General features: G+C 52.0%; 7 protein-coding genes across 7 annotated transcripts; 4 read left to right on the top strand and 3 right to left on the bottom strand.

Moving 5' to 3' along the window:
• Positions 1–48: 48 nt before the first annotated feature.
• SAICODRAFT_30040 (putative acyl-CoA:6-aminopenicillanic-acid-acyltransferase) lies at positions 49–1,052 on the bottom strand. The gene has a single exon (XM_019167571.1). The coding sequence runs from the start codon at positions 1,015–1,017 to the stop codon at positions 115–117; it is 903 nt and encodes a 300-aa protein (XP_019024849.1). The 5' UTR covers positions 1,018–1,052; the 3' UTR covers positions 49–114.
• A 799-nt stretch (positions 1,053–1,851) lies between these two features.
• On the top strand, positions 1,852–3,838 carry SAICODRAFT_34757 (ABC1-domain-containing protein; the record flags this gene model as incomplete). Its single annotated transcript, XM_019168381.1, has 4 exons — positions 1,852–2,157; positions 2,207–2,407; positions 2,466–2,960; positions 3,011–3,838. 4 exons carry the CDS (start codon positions 1,852–1,854, stop codon positions 3,836–3,838), a joined length of 1,830 nt encoding a protein of 609 aa, XP_019024848.1.
• A 186-nt stretch (positions 3,839–4,024) lies between these two features.
• On the bottom strand, positions 4,025–7,633 carry SAICODRAFT_56056 (P-loop containing nucleoside triphosphate hydrolase protein; the record flags this gene model as incomplete). The annotated part of the gene is made up of 2 exons (XM_019169420.1): positions 4,025–5,599; positions 6,008–7,633. The coding sequence occupies 2 exons, from the start codon at positions 7,631–7,633 to the stop codon at positions 4,025–4,027; spliced, it is 3,201 nt and encodes a 1,066-aa protein (XP_019024847.1).
• An 878-nt stretch (positions 7,634–8,511) lies between these two features.
• On the top strand, positions 8,512–10,527 carry SAICODRAFT_79430 (DEAD-domain-containing protein). Its single transcript, XM_019171155.1, has one exon. The coding sequence runs from the start codon at positions 8,541–8,543 to the stop codon at positions 10,299–10,301; it is 1,761 nt and encodes a 586-aa protein (XP_019024846.1). The 5' UTR covers positions 8,512–8,540; the 3' UTR covers positions 10,302–10,527.
• Positions 10,528–12,913: 2,386 nt separating this feature from the next.
• Positions 12,914–13,399, top strand: SAICODRAFT_6979 (Homeodomain-like protein; the record flags this gene model as incomplete). The annotated part of the gene is made up of 1 exon (XM_019170507.1): positions 12,914–13,399. One exon carries the CDS (start codon positions 12,914–12,916, stop codon positions 13,397–13,399), a length of 486 nt encoding a protein of 161 aa, XP_019024845.1.
• Positions 13,400–13,991: 592 nt separating this feature from the next.
• On the bottom strand, positions 13,992–14,317 carry SAICODRAFT_34754 (ubiquitin-like protein modifier Hub1; the record flags this gene model as incomplete). The annotated part of the gene is made up of 3 exons (XM_019168380.1): positions 13,992–13,997; positions 14,052–14,250; positions 14,301–14,317. 3 exons carry the CDS (start codon positions 14,315–14,317, stop codon positions 13,992–13,994), a joined length of 222 nt encoding a protein of 73 aa, XP_019024844.1.
• Positions 14,318–14,677: 360 nt separating this feature from the next.
• Positions 14,678–15,709, top strand: SAICODRAFT_6977 (uncharacterized protein; the record flags this gene model as incomplete). Its single annotated transcript, XM_019170505.1, has 2 exons — positions 14,678–14,821; positions 14,879–15,709. The coding sequence occupies 2 exons, from the start codon at positions 14,678–14,680 to the stop codon at positions 15,707–15,709; spliced, it is 975 nt and encodes a 324-aa protein (XP_019024843.1).
• Between the last annotated feature and the right edge of the window lie 167 nt (positions 15,710–15,876).

The raw sequence follows: 15,876 nt of genomic DNA, 5'->3' as shown, positions 1-15,876 counted from the left end.
TGAGTGGGAGTAATGAGGGGAGTAGGGAGGAGGGGGTGAGGGGGTGAAGAGGGTGAGGTTTTCTGGTCAAGCTGGATAGTTTGGAGGTGTGACGTTATGCATACAGTAGCCGTATCAGTAACCAAAAGTGACTGCTTTTTGCCCTTCGCTCGGTCTGCCTTCGACGACCCATCCCATGCTGCCGTCCTTGTTGAACTCCATGATGATGTTAAAGACTGTTTCCAGATCTCCAGCTCGACAAATAGCTCCCGGCTGATTCTGCTCATCCGACAACATGCTCCTGATCCTTTCCTGCCCAACCTCGGCAGGCGCATTCTTAATAAGCTCTCTGATCCGAGTAAGGCGAACAGGTGAGTCGGTCAACCATTCCGGATCATCGTCGATCTCGTCTTTAAGCGTGTCAGGTATGGCGACGAGGTGGTTCGTGTGCGTTACCCAGCCATGCTCTGAGTCAACTGCGAAGACCCCCTTAGGACCGACTTCGCACCCTTTTGCGTCTGTGTGATCCGCAATGAGGAAGTGCCCGAATCCAGCTACTCCTCTCTCCTTCTCTAGCATCTTCACCGCGTTATTGAGAGATGTCGATTCGAGCACAAGTCGGAGAGCGAGGTGGATGGGCGGGAGTGTGGGGTCAAGGTTGGTCGCTCGGATCGCGTTGAGGCAGACACCGACGCCAGACGAATTCAGCCCGATCTTTCCGATGATTCCAGCTTCGGTGACCATACTAATCTTCGGTTTCCCATCCGCGTGGATATGAAGGAGGATCATATTCTCCTTTTGCTCATGTTTCCAATCCCAATTCTGCGCCAACCACGTACTCCCATCAGCTCCACTGGTTGTCGAAGGACATGCCAAACTCGTACACCCATCCGAAAACTTTGTCAACGCGATCTCTGATCGACAATTCAATGCGACGACATCCAGAACCTCCACGCCCGCACCATCCGCCACGCCCTTCATCTCCTCGTATAGCCAAGGCCATTTGGATTGGATGTTTGGAGTGAATGTGGAGGCCATTTGTTGGACTTGGGGCCAGGTTCGGCCGGCGAGGGATTGGAAGAGGGAGGCGTAGAAGGCTATGCAGCGTTTTATGGCGGGGGAGGCCTGTTTGCCGTGGGTGTGGCCGATCTCATAGGGTGTGCCGGCGCAAGTGATTTGAGGGAATGCCATGACGGAGGGAGTGTAAGGGAAGGGAAGGGAAGTAATGGGATGGGATGGGATGGTTGAGCTTTGCGGGCTTCTCGTCGAGTCGGGTGCGGGGTGAAAGTCGGGTCCTTCGGCTAAGTCGCGTGGGATACGAATATGAAGTCTTTCAAACAGTACACAGTTGTCGGAGAAAATGTTTTCTTTTAAAGTTTTATAGCAAGTATATCGCTTTTCGCTGGCTTCTTTGCAGCCCTCGTCAGCCGGAACCCTGACCATTTTGTATGCCCATGACGTCGTGCCCAACCTCCGGATCTTTGGCCTTATCGATGAACGACAACAAACTGAAAGCACTCAAAACAACACACCAACAACCAATTTGAACGGCCCTCCTGATCAATCGTTCGATATACCCGTTCTATCCCTAGATCATAAGACATTGTCTAGCTCAACATGGCTCTGCCGTTCGGCAGATCCTCCGCAATGAGCGTACGGGTTCTTCTGCGCCCAACAGTGCGACATAGTAGCTTAGTCGCCCGTTCTCAGCCATCAATGCCCCTCACCCGTCTCTTCTCATCGCAATCTCGACAGGCATTTCGGTCTTCATCCTTTGGGCGCTGGCGCACTCTTGGATTGGTCGCGTTCGCAGCAGTGCCGGTAGTGAGCGTGAACCGAAAGGAGGAGGAGAAAGTGCCTTTGACGCATGAGATGCAAATGCTGGAGGATTCTGAGAGAGAGTTGGCTGCGAGATTGGAGGTGTCGCGGGATGCGCCCATTTGGAAACGATTCTTCAAGCGTGTCGCTCTCTGGCTTAGGAAGTGGATCACGGAGCCGATCGCGACGGGGTTCAGATTTGTGCATCTCGTGATCCTTTTTGCGCCTTTGATTTTGGGTATTCCCTTTATTTTCCTTGGGTACAGAGTCAAGGAAAAGGATAATGAAAGATTGGGAGCGTTGTGGTGGTATGCATTCTTAGTGAAGCAGATGGAGAGGGCTGGACCAACATTCATCAAGGTGAGTTGCTAAGAATACTGCCTTGGGATGGTTGCTAACTTGCACACAGCTTGGACAATGGGCCGCTTCACGAACAGATATTTTCCCGACGCAGTTTTGTGAGCTTATGAGTAAGCTTCATTCTAATGCTGCTCCTCATTCCCTTCACGCCACGAAGCGCATCATCACAGAAGCGTTCCATGGAATGAGGTTTGAGGATATCTTCGAAGAGTTCCACGATAAGCCTCTTGGTGTGGGGGCTATTGCACAGGTACGTTGTCCTCCGCCTTCATATTCAGGACTGCTCGTTAACTAACATGGATGAATAGGTTTACAAGGCAAAAGTCAGGCCAGACCTGCGCCCCCCACAAGCAGATGAAACTGATTCATTCCGCGATCGTTTCACCCCACTAATCATCCAAAGCCCGCACAAGATCCCCTCCGATTACGTTGCCATCAAGGTCTTGCACCCAGGTGTCGAAAAGACCGTTGGACGAGACCTCCGCATCATGTCATTCTTCGCCCGTGTCATCAATGCAATTCCTACCATGGAGTGGCTCGACTTACCGAACGAAGTTGAGAAATTCGGGGAGATGATGCACTTGCAGCTCGATCTGCGTATCGAAGGGGTAAACCTCGCCACGTTCCAGGAGAACTTCAGGAAGAGGCAAACTGTTGCGTTTCCCAGTCCCTATCAGGCCTATGCTACAAGAGAGGTGTTGATTGAGGAGTTCAGCCAGGGTGTGCCGTTGGGGTTGATGTTGGATATTGGAGGTGGTGCGTATGAGGTTGAGATTGCGGATATGGGTCTGGATGCTTTCTTGGTAAGATTAGTGGTGCGAGGTGAAGGAACGCATGCTAACAGTGAATACAGCACATGCTTCTTCTTGACAACTTTATCCATTCTGATCTCCATCCTGGCAACATCATGGTCCGGTTCTTTAAGCCTACGACGGTTCACCTCACTCCGAAACTCTGGAACAAATTGTTCGGGCCAAGTCCAGACCCGAATGCAAAGCCACCAGCAATTGAGCCTATCGATGATGCGGTGCAACGCCTCATGCCTCTTAGGCATGACAAAGAAGCCTGGAACGCAGAGTTGGATCGAATGTATGCGGAAGGATATCGTCCACAGCTAGTGTTCATTGATACCGGGCTGGTCACCGAGCTCAACGACATAAACAGACGGAATTTCCTGGACTTGTTTAAAGCTATCGCTGAGTTTGATGGACATCGTGCTGGTGTCTTGATGGTCGAACGCTGTCGTCAACCAGACGCGGTATTAGACCCCGATGTCTTTGCACTACGAATGCAGAACCTCGTTCTTGCGGTCAAAAAACGCACATTTGCGCTCGGAAACATCAAGATCGGCGATATCCTGAACGAAGTTCTGTCTATGGTACGAACCCATCATGTGCGTATGGAGGGTGATTTCGTCAATGTGGTCATATCTATCTTGCTGCTAGAGGGTATCGGAAGACAGCTCAACCCCCAACTTGATCTGTTCAAGAGCGCTTTACCTATGTTAAGAGAAGTTGGCACACAGAAAGGCACCATGGGAGGAATGATGTCGGATGAGACGAGTGGTATGCTTACGTGGTTGAAGGTTTGGGTCGGTCTGGAGTTCCGATCTTTCTTGTCGACGTCAGTTTCCGAGGTTGAACATCTGGTAGCTCATGACCTCATTGCACCCAACATCTAATGTATGGAGGAACGTGATAGGAGATATTTTAATGCAGGTAGATCGTAAGGTATAAATATGCTATAGAAATATCTTGCCCGATGCAAAAAACGCCAGATCTATTTATTATGAGATCATATCAGTGTGGCTCCGCACACCTTTTCATCCTTACAACTTGTGCCCAGGATCTGAGCCTTCCTTCTCCATTCACAAGCCCCACCTGCTACTCCGGCCAGCATATGACAGGTCATCGTAGGACCAGTCAGCCTTCTCCAGAGCATTAACCAGGCCGTCAACCCAAACATCACGACTGGGGTCAGCATTCAACATGCCAGTCACATCGGTGGGTTCGAATTGCTTCCTGCTGGGCGAATCCGACTCTCCGAGGACATTTCCGTTGGGCTTGATTCGGTCGAAAGTTCGCATCAAGAACGCATCAAGACCGGATGAGAAGTCGGCTAACAAGTGTCTGGCCTCCCGGCTGCCGAGATAGAAAGGTAACCAATCATCAATTTTGATGACTGCCCTGCTGACTGAGATGTTGCCTCCGAAGAGAATGGCTGCCAAAGGTGATATTCTCGTTGTGTCTGATAGGACAGGCCCCTGTTTCTTGTCGCCTCCCTCAGGCCTGTTCTTTCCCGAGAAGCAGTACACGGACCCTGGAGTTAGATTCTCACGCTTGTAAAAGGAATTCGTAGAACTCATAGCGATGATAGCCTTATTCTCGTGCTGCGTACGGAGTAACTTGTCAGTAACTGCCATGGCAACGTTGGGATATAACCCTGCATATATGAGTGCGCGAATGAGGCTATTGTTCCGCGAATTCTTGTTCAATTCCTCGGGTCCAAAGACGATGGATTTCTTCTTCTCTACCCATGTTTGGCGGGGGACAAGACCAGCTGAGACCAGAACGTCGTTAATCTGGTCGGCAGCACGCAAGACCGTCATGACAGTGCCGAAACGGATATTGTTAGCTGTGGCCCAGCCCCTGGCTGCTGCGGGCCCGTTTTCCAGTATGATCTGACGCACTCGACGGAAAGCCTCAACAAGAACGAGATGATCCGAAGCTAGCCCGGGGCATATATTCTCTTTACCCGCGCGGGCCTGTAGTGAAGTGGTCCCAACAGGCTTGAAGAAGATGTTCCGATTGCCCTCAGAGGCTGCCAGAACGATCATAGGGTCCAGACATCGGAAAATGGTGCCGAGCAAGACCATTTTTCCGATTTGTGGCGTGACCGGAAGCTTCGATAGCATGACACCCAGAGGCGTCATATTCTCATCCTCGTCAAGGGCCTGCAAAAAGGTAAGGCGCTCCAAAGCAGCTTTGACTGCATACGACGGTGGTGACTCAATACATTCATCGAGCACAGATTTGACATCGCCAAGACCAAGCGACTTGATATCCAGAGCAAGTTCCTGTAAATCCACTCGTAGAAGTTCAGGTGTCGGGTGCGTTGGCATATTCTCGTAACGACCAGAAGACATGAGTGTATAATAGTGACCGTTCTGCACACGACCAGCACGTCCAGCACGCTGACGGGCATTGGACTTACTCACCCAGTTGCAAGCCAACGAAGTGAGACGCGACATTTGATCAAATTGCTTCTCACGCTGTTTACCAGAGTCCAGAACGTACACAACGTCTGGAATAGTTATCGAGGTCTCTGCGACGTTAGTAGACAGGATAATCTTCCTCACGTCAGGAGGCACCTCCTCGAAGACCTTCTCCTGCGCATCAGGAATTTCGGAGTGAAGCAGATATACGCGATACTTACTCTCATCCTTGAAATCGATTCTCATGACACGTGGGTTGTCGGTCAGAAATTTTTGGACCTGAACGATTTCAGCCAGACCTGGCAGGAAACACAGAATAGATCCCGTGGGAGTGGTGTTGCACAAATGACCCACCATACCGGCGATTAAGCCTGTGGGTACATACGCATCCAGACCAGTCCTTTCGATCACCGTCTCACCATACACATTGGTCGAAATCCTTCTGTTCCAGTCGACGCTGGTCGTCAGCGTATCTTTCGCCACAGGAAGGAAAGAGTCCTGGCCATTGTCCACAGCACTGGCATTCGCATTCAAAGCCTGAGCATTCGAAAGCTCCCCCTGGACCCAATCGTCGAGTTTCTTGTCATACAGGAATGGTGCAGCCTGCTGCGAGTAATTCTTCCGCAACACAGGAACAAGCTCTTCGAGGTAATGGTGAGTGACAGGGAACGTACGTCCCGGAATCGAGATAGACGGACATTCACCCGACTCGAAATCCTCGCCAAAGTATTTGCAGAAGAGCTTTGGATCAATCGTCGCAGACATAAGCACGATCTTGATCGGGTCTTTCCCGGCAGCTTTGCGTGCTCTGGTAATACGCTTGAGCACAACAAGTAAGAAATCGATCTGGATGTCACGTTCGTGGACCTCGTCAATCATGATATGCGAGATACCCTGAAGGGTTTCGTCGGCGCTGAATTGAAGCTGAGTCAACAAGGTACCGGTGGTACAGTAGGTGATGCTACCGCCGTGCGTCGCGGGAACATTCTTGAAACGCACACGGTAACCGACGGATTGTCCCAGAGTTTCGCCACGTTCAACTGCAACACGTTCGGCGACACTGGTGGCGGCGATACGCCGAGGTTGCGTACAGATGATGTTACATTCAGCTCCCCTTCCCTTGAGAATATACTCGTCAAGCACGAGCTGAGGCAACTGCGTCGTCTTTCCCGAACCTGTAGCACCGATCACGACAGAGGCAGAGTTCTCGCGGACGATCTTGGTGACGTCCTCCTTGTTCTGGCACATCGGCAGCTCGGCCTTCTTGCGACGGAGTTCCTCGTATTTGGGATCCTTCTCGAATTCCTGCAGACGGTTAAGAAGGAACTTGGACTTTGAAGCATATTGCTCACGAGGAAGAAGCTTAGTTCGTCTCCTTCTGGTACCGTCTAGGCCTATATCAGGATCCTGACTGGACGAGTCAAGCAAAGATTGCACACGTGCCTCAAGAGATCTCGCATGCTGAAGAGTTCTCTGCATGGCATGCCAGGCTTCGTCGGTGATCGACATATCCGCTGGGGTAATGGGCAACAACACTTCACCATTTCCTTCAGCGAGCTTGACGATAAACTCAGACCAATATTGCGGGTGCTTCTGTTTCAAGTACACTGCTGCATATAGCTGCGCAAGATCAGTTGCTATTTGCTTTTTGTTATGAAAAGCAGATCCGAGGACTTCGCCAGATGAGTCTTTCACAGTTGCAGTAACACCAACTTTTGAGGGTTGGAGATCAAAACTTGGCGCGCCACCGCTCTGGCGATAGGCAAAACGAAGGAAATCACCTGCGGTGTCTGCAGAGGGATGTGACATGTCTTTGACGACAAACGTTTCATCACCGTCATTTCGAGCATGCCACAGTTCAGCTGCACGCTTGAACTTAATACAAGCATCGTTTTGAGCCTTGCTTGCTTTCTCAGCAACAGCTCTAACCCAGATATTTTGCTCAGGTAGCTCGAGCGTGCAACTCCACGGCTTTCCTTCCCTAGTATCAACCTTCACGGTTTCCAGTTTAGGCACTCTGTCGAAACGAGCGAAGAAGTTTGCGACATCCAGCAAAGCATCGTTATTCTGGTCCCGATTCTTAGGATCCACAACATTTACGCCGCCCTGAAGGTAGTCCTTCAGGATATCAAGCTCTTGCATCTGGTAAATGAAGTGAAGGTAGGCGTTAGCCGCTGCCTCACGTTTGCTTTGGCCGTGACCAAGACCACGTATGCGTGGCTCGTCTTTGCTGCAGGGTAATACCTCGTCCAGAGTTGCCATATGTTGCCATTCACTCCCCGCAGGACCGGATAACTCTATCGTAGCCCGAGACTTACCAGGAACAATAGAACTAACAAATTCTGGCGCAGTCTTTTTGCATAGGGTTACTGCCTGAAATGCGTTCTCTTTGGTGTTGGCCATCCACCGAAGATCATTATGAAGGGCCCCGTAGTTCTCCTCCAAGTACCTCGCAGAGTAAACGATGTCTGGGAGGGGGACCTTGGTGGCCTTGGTGACCTTAGGCTTCGGTGGAGGCGGCTTTTTGTTGTTGGCAGCAAGGCCCTTGGGCTTCCTCCACGCCGGCCTCGGCGTAGACGTGAACGCAGCGGTCTGAATGATCAAAACACCACCTGCCGTCAGCGGCGCTGGTACGTGCGACGCCCTTTTGATTGCATGTCGTGTGCTTTGAAGAAAACTCCTCATGTGTAGATAACTATTCGGCGTAAATGACACAGATGCTTGTATCTAGCGGGTATATATGCTGATGCTTGCGAATTCGTGTATGCTGGTGTTTCGCAATGCTGAACTGTTCAGAATGCTTTGCAAGTGTTCTCAAATTCGAATTCGTACTGCGCTGCAGGTTTGAAAGGAAAGGAAAGAATGTCGATGTCAAGGAGGCGAATACTCCGGTTCTGACAGTTGGCCTGCGTATATAGCTGAAGCTCTAGCGATTGCGAGGTGTAAAGTCTATAAGCCGACGGAATGAATGCTGACAACGTCTGCTCTGGGTATATGCTGTCGCTCGTAGAAATTGGTGGAACTGCTATCTCAACTTTTTCCCAATATGAACCGAGGCTACTGCATGCTTCCCGTATCTTCACGTGACGATGCAAAAATCTAGACGATAAGCGCGACCACCATTGAACGCCAGCAGAAAAAACACAAGTCCCGTTCTCGATCCCGCAATATGTCCGACAGTCCTGATCCCTCCCTCGTCGACCAGGATGTTACTTTCACCTCCTTCAACCTCGACCCTCGTCTCCAGCGTGCAATTGCCCGTCTGGATTACAGCAACCCTACCCTCGTACAAGCCAAAGCAATCCCATTAGCACTCGAAGGAAAAGATATCCTCGCACGAGCCAAGACCGGAAGTGGAAAGACTGTGGCGTACCTGATTCCGATTATCCAGGGTGTTCTTGCCCGTAAGACGGCGAATCCGACAGAGAAGGGCACGCAGGCTCTGATCCTTGTTCCTACGAGGGAGTTGGCGGAGCAGGTTACGAAATCGATTGAGCAGTTGACGTTGTACTCTGCGAAAGTGTGTCGATGCGTGAATGTCGCTACGCCGCTTTCTGAGGCGGTACAGAAGCCGCTTTTGGCGTCTTTGCCTGAGATTGTGGTGTCTACGCCGTCGAGAGCGTTGGCGCATATTAACTCTGGATCTTTGTCGCTAAGACCGAGTTTGACATACCTTGTCATTGATGAGGCGGATCTATTGATGGAGTACGGACACGAGGAGGATTTGAAGGCGGTGGTGAAGGGGTGCCCGAAGGGTGTGCAGACGTTCCTCATGTCAGCAACCCTCACCAAGGAAGTCGAGTCGATCAAGAACTGGGGTATGCGCAAACCCGCCATCCTCCGTCTCGAAGAAGGCGACGCAGACAGTGAGAGTCAGTTATTGCAGTACCAAGTCAAGTGCGGCGAGGAAGAGAAGTTCTTGTTGGTCTACGTAATTTTCAAGCTACGTCTCGTCAAAGGCAAAACGATCGTCTTTGTCAACGACATTGATCGCGGCTACAGAGTCAAGCTCTTCCTGGAGCAGTTTGGCATCAGGTCGTGTGTCTTGAACGCAGAGCTCCCCGTCAACTCCCGTCTCCACATCGTGGAGGAATTCAACAAGGACGTCTACGACATCATCATCGCAACCGACGAAGCCGATCTCAACGTCCACGCCGGCGACTCATCCGACGACGAAGCCGCCGTTAAACACGAAGACAACAGCGAACGACCAAGTAAGAAGCGCAAGCGCTCCGGCGCAAAGCAAGATAAAGAATATGGCGTCTCCCGCGGTGTTGACTTCCAAAACGTCTCCTGCGTCCTCAACTTTGACCTCCCCACCACCGTCTCCTCCTACATCCACCGTATCGGCCGTACAGCCCGTGCCGGAAAGAGCGGAATGGCACTCTCCTTCGTCGTCCCCCTCGACCAATACGGCAAACACAAAGCAACAACTTGCCTCACCGCCAAACGCGACGAGAAAGTCTTGACACGTATCGAGAAAGAGCAGGAGAAGCGCGGGACATCGATTAAACCCTACGCGTTCGACATGTCCCAAGTCGATGCCTTCCGGTACCGCATGGAAGACGCCCTCCGTGCCGTAACCCGCGCAGCGATCCACACCGCCCGCGCAAAAGAACTCCGACAAGAAATCCTCACCTCCGAAAAACTCAAACGCCATTTCGAAGAAAACCCCCAAGATCTCCAACACCTCCGTCATGACCTCGAGTTACATCCCAATCGGGTACAGCCGCATCTCAAGCACGTGCCGGAGTATTTGATGCCGAAGGCGGGAGGGGAGGGGGTTATGGAGAAGAGGAATGTGGGATTTGTTGGGTTTGGGAAGGTTGGGGAGAATAGGATTAGGAAGAACAGGGCGATTAATAGGGCGAAGGGGAAGGGGAAGAAGGCGGATCCGTTGAAGACGTTCAAGGGGAAGGGAAAGCGTTAATCGAGCGCCGTACGACGTTGATAATCTAGGAGCGGACACAGTTCATGGGAATGACGGGCGTGATAGGCTTAGGCGAATTACAAGCGAGTGCAACTCTCCGATGCAGCGATCACCCGTTACCCTTGGAAATCTACGTACGATGCGTAACTGTTTTCCCGACCGCCGTCATATCCCGTCCCAGCTGGGGAAGGGTACCCGCAGCAGCGCCCCGATTGGTATCCCCCCCTCCCATTTCATAGCTCTCCCTTCCCTAGCTTCACCAAGCGTCAAGCTCACACAGCAAGCAGCTGGCAGCCGTCAAAAAGAAGAAAAAAGTAAAAAAAAAACTAGATCCGAGTGATCCGAACGTCATAACCAAATTGCATCCGCATCGACATTCCGTTTCAATACGAATTTCTTGAGGCCACGTCGACGAGTTTGATGATCTCTATGTCCAATTTGTCTCGGACACGCACGCGTTCCATGTTGCCAGCGCCAAGTCCCTCCCTTCAACGTACCACGTTCTCAATTTGCCAGGGTCTAGACTTTTGACATCTCGGAGATATTTCACTTTGACAATTGACGTGCGTTGTGAAAGTGAAAGAAACGATGATCATGATCATGATGGAATCGTAACTTGCTTGTCAATTCGTGGACTACGGAAGACCGTCATTTGTGTCACAGTCGAGACGTCGGCAGGATTACCGAGGAAGATCAGTTCTGGTCGATTGGCGCGGGAGAGAGTGGGTGAAGCAGCGAGGTTTAAGGTTGCCGGGGATCGCATAATACCGGGAATCCTCTTTCGCGATCCAGAGCAGTCGATTCGCCCGAACGGTCCACGTGGCCACGTCAGGCTGCCTGAGCGCGCCGCGAGCAAAAAGTCATGATCACCGTGTGCGACCGTGTCGACCGTGTCGACCGTGTCGACCGTGTCGACCGTGTACGAGGCATGAGTCAGCCAATGACGTATGTAGACAAAGCAAAAGCGGTCATGGTTGTGGCGTACGCTTCTAGAACCTCCGCTGCAAACAGGGTCCTGACGTCGTACGTGAGTGAACCCAGCTGCAGGCCATCATCGTGTGCCATGCCGTTTTCGCCACCGAAACCAACGGCCGCCCCGCAGGCCTGCAGCGAACGGGGTACGTTGGGTGATGGAAGTTCGTGTCCGTCGCTGTACTTAAGCTACCCGTGGCCGTGATCGTACTCGTGTCAGCCCACCAGTGCTCGCTCTTAAGACTACACCGAAAGAAACGGAAGCAACTGCGGCGAGCTACACGACGTCATACAGAACGGCAGAGCCCGATTCACGCCTGGACTCAGCCCCGCCTTCTGGCCGTTTCACCCTCGGCATCGCTCGCCTTAATAAACGTGGCGTAAGGATACCGCTGTTAGTCTTGTCAATTGCACGTCAAAAGGCGGAAGGGTCCTGTTAGAGGCCTCGGGGTCGTTTTATAACAACTGTTGTTGCAGTAGCATACACCCCAGATCACGTTGAGCATCCTCGTCAGCTCGCAACGTCGGAGGTTTTCCTTCCTACAGTTTGGGAGACAGTCCATCGCCTCTTTCGGTCGCAACCACTCGGGGTTCGCCTTTCGTATGCCTTGTTGACGGCGCGAACCCACGGTCACACACTTCTTCGCCAAATGTCCGATAGCAGATCAGGGTCGCGCGACTCTACGTCGTCCAGCGCAATAGAAACGGAGCGGCGCCGGCTACCCTCTTTCGCCGAGGTGAGATCTTCTTCATCCGTTTTTCTCGGGATACATGCTGATGATTTGGGGCAGACCTTTCCCGAGTTTCGCATGCTTCCACCGCAAGGACAACCCACCCAAACACCAAATACCAACGCAAATCCATTACCATTACCAATACCACGGCATCATTCCATCAGCGGACCCGTTGGCGGAAGTCGCCCATCATCATTCGAACCAGCATATAGCGTTGAATCAGCAAGGAGCTATGGGAGTGACGAAGGATCATACCTCGCTATTCCCCCACGCCAAATCAGTCCCGAATCACCGGGACAGGAGTCTGCCATATCAGTCTCCTCGGCCACATCGCTGAGAACGAGTCCCCGTGGAACGACAATGCAAATACCAATGCCATCGACGAATTTGCCGCCAATAGGGAGGATAATAGAGCCTCATCCTGCGGCCCCGGCGGCTGCCATGGACACTCCTCCTCATCGGCAAGAAACACCTCGGCAGAGTTCGATGGACTTGGGACAGAGACCGGGGTCGTATGGGCAGAGGACGGAATGGCATTCCTCGACGACGCCGTCATCGACGTCGGAGTACCTCACCTCGTCCTCGGGCTATCAAACCGGGCAGCCGCCCACACCCTTGGGGTATGAGCAATTCCCACCACCGTCGGCGCCGGCTCCAGGCCCGGCTCCACAGTACTACCCGTCTCGACAACAATCGATCTCTGGGCAGTCGACCATGAGATATCCTTCCGAGTCAATGCGGTCGGATACGCTTCCTTCGTTGCTACCTCGTGGATCAGTGTCAGGTGCCTCAAACGCATATGCACCCTACCCGTCCCAATCAGTCCAAATGAGCTCAAGCTATGAACAACCGTCCTATCTCTCATCATACCCTCGCACACATTCCGGATCTCGGTCAAGCCCAAATATGGCATACCAATACCCTCAACACCAACAACCACCCTACACGACCACCGCACCCGCACCGAACCCGGGTCTGCACTACTCGGTTGCTGACCCCTTCAGTCAACCCACGCCATACGATACGCACGGACACCCATCAACCTCCAAGCGCCGTCGCGGAAATCTCCCAAAACACGTCACCCACATTCTCAAAACTTGGCTCAACGACCACACCCGACACCCCTACCCTACCGAAGAAGAGAAAGTGATGTTGGCGGAACGAACGGGGTTGAGTTTGAATCAGATTAGTAATTGGTTTATCAATGCGCGCAGGAGGATCTTGCAGCCGGCTACGGCGTCGTCTGCGCAGGGTGGGGGTGGGGGCGGGGCTGGACAGGGTGGGGAGAGTACCGGGGGGGGTGCGGCTGGTGGTGGGGTGTTGGATACGGGTGGACAGCGGGTTTTTGAGATGAGAAAGCCGAAGGGGGATGAGCCGCCTTTGCATCATTGATGAAGATGAATGAACGAGATGAGATGACATGATAGTAGGGAATGGCATCATGGAGGCAGTCGGGTCATGCTATGGGCTTTATACGGTTTTTCGCATGGTACCACGGTTTTTCTGGTCATGGTCATCGGGATTGCACTTATTTGAGAAGCACAGAGCACGGCAAACTAACGGCACGGCAAAGGGTGCACTTTTTGGTGATTTGGCAAACTTGGTGCATTGCATTCAAATGGTTTTCTTGGGATTGGAATGGGGTGTATTATGGATTATTCAATTCGAGCGGGAGTTTCTTTTGCGCTCTATTGCGTTTTATCACATGTCATTTAGCTATGGGATGTGTTTGTCAATGGACTTAACTTTCATCTTTTGGTATTAGAAGTATTGTAGGGTTCTTGATGGTACGGTATGGTGGTGTTTTCGGTTGAGTATTGCAACTGCAACTGATGGTGTTGTCTGCGACTTCTCGTGTCGTACAATGATCTTCGCTCTTGCCGTAATCCGTCCCCATCATGTCTTTTGATCCGCACGCGGCCCGGACATCCGTGCATCTCCATCCATGACTCTTCTGTGCTTCAAGGCAACTCTCGCATTTTCCTCAGCTCTGCAATTCTATTAGCCAGCCAGCTTTACAACGCAGACGAAGAACGTTACATACGTAATACAGCTCCAACGACTGGCCATTATGAATCTCGTAATCTGCCAGGGTGATATGATCCTTAAACACGGTATACCACTTCTTCAAAACAATCTTTTGGTAGTTGGTACCAGTCTGAGCAGCGATCAACTTCTTGAGGTCGCCGATTGTGTCGTCTGGCATGCACTTGACTCTGATCTTCTTTCCAAGTCGGTCATTGCTGGTGAATCGTTAATGGAAGTTGCACGTTGTTTGAAGGGATAGGCATACCAAAGCACTTCAATCATGGACATGTTGGATTGATTGAGGGATCGTCGTTCGGCTGGGGTAAGCGAAGTTCGTACGTGTACGGTAACGTAGTCGTGCTCCTGCAAGAGGACGTCACCCGACAAAGACATAACTGAAAGCAGTTCAAAGGACCATCATTCTTCTATTAAACTTATCTTGATTAAAGGCCGTGTTTCCTCCTCAGTTACCTGCAAATCGGTACAACATCCGTGCATAAGGTGCCCTCATCTCCTGCCACCAATCCCAACCGCCAGCATTTTCGAGAGCACCGAACACAATTGCTCCTTACGGACCTTTGCTCCTGATCAATTGTCCTTTCTTGTTCCTTTTCGATCTACTTTATGAACGGCAGCACTCCAATGGCTAACGGCACCGCTTCGGGTACGCACTCGCCGTCTGCTCCGACTTCCTCGACTTCGGCGCAGGAAGATGTAATTACACCTGTGACGCAAATGTCCACGGGTGAGGGTGCTCAAGTGCCTTCTCCTGGTATACAGCCTAATGTTCGCTCTCTTCCCTTATTGGCGCCTGATCGCATGGCTAACGGAAGCATCAAATAGGCAACCGACCACTTCCTTTCCTTCATCTACCATTCCTTCCTTACCGCATCATTCACTGATGCGACACTCTACCTCTCCTCCCTCCCCAAACCATACCATCTCCACTCCCTCTTCGCATCCCGCTCTCCCCTCCTCCTCCACCTCCTCTCCCAACAACCCGCACCACCGTACCACATCCACCTCCCCGTCGCCGACCGAAACCTCACACAAGAAACGGTAGGGTTCGCATTGTCGACACTCTACACCCCGACCGCAGAAGCACGAGGTATCCCTGACGGCTTGGATCCTCGAGGAGTATTGGCTGCTGCGGCACTGCTCGGGTTACCTGGGTTGGCGGCAGAGGCGTACAAGGCGTTGACGGCGACGGTGAATGCGGAGTCTTTGTCGGAGTTGCTGAGGTTTGCGTTGGATGGGTCGCAGCCTGCGCCGGGGACGCCGTCGAGTACGAGTTCTGGACCTTCTTCCGGGGCGGAGACGGATGTGTTGGCATATGCGGGTCCGTACCCGCCGTATACCACGCCTCTTCTTCCATTGCTGTTGGAGACCATGACGACGTTGCCTACGACCACGCTACAGACGCTTCTTCCTGCCCTACCATTCGCGATTGTGAAGAAGGTTTTGGAGAGTCCGGCGCTTTCTGTTGGTGGTGAGATGGCACGGTACAATTTCGCTAAGGACGTCGTCGCGCGACGAAAGCCGGTTGTTGCGCAGGAAGGTGGTGCATGGGAGGAGAGTGTTGTCTTGGCATTTGGTGGAGGATCTGGTGGTGTTGAAGTTGTGAGGAGGCAGAAGGGCCGTGGAAAGGCGTTCACGAGGTACGGACCGAGGTGATCGGATAAAGATCTTGGAAGAAGGGTTTGCACGTCGTTGATCGATGTCAAAAGAGCATAAGATAACATTACGCCAGATTGGGATGAGCATGTATTTCTACTATACTGTGTACACTAGCAATCCTTTTGACACTTTACAACGAATCCAGGATAATTGAAGCACGAAGT

The sequence above is a fragment of the Saitoella complicata genome, assembly GCF_001661265.1.
Source record: "Saitoella complicata NRRL Y-17804 unplaced genomic scaffold SAICOscaffold_9, whole genome shotgun sequence".
NCBI lineage: Eukaryota > Fungi > Ascomycota > Saitoellomycetes > Saitoellales > Saitoellaceae > Saitoella > Saitoella complicata.
The sequence above is the reverse complement of the archived record's forward strand: the minus strand, read 5'-3'. Positions and strand labels throughout refer to the sequence as shown.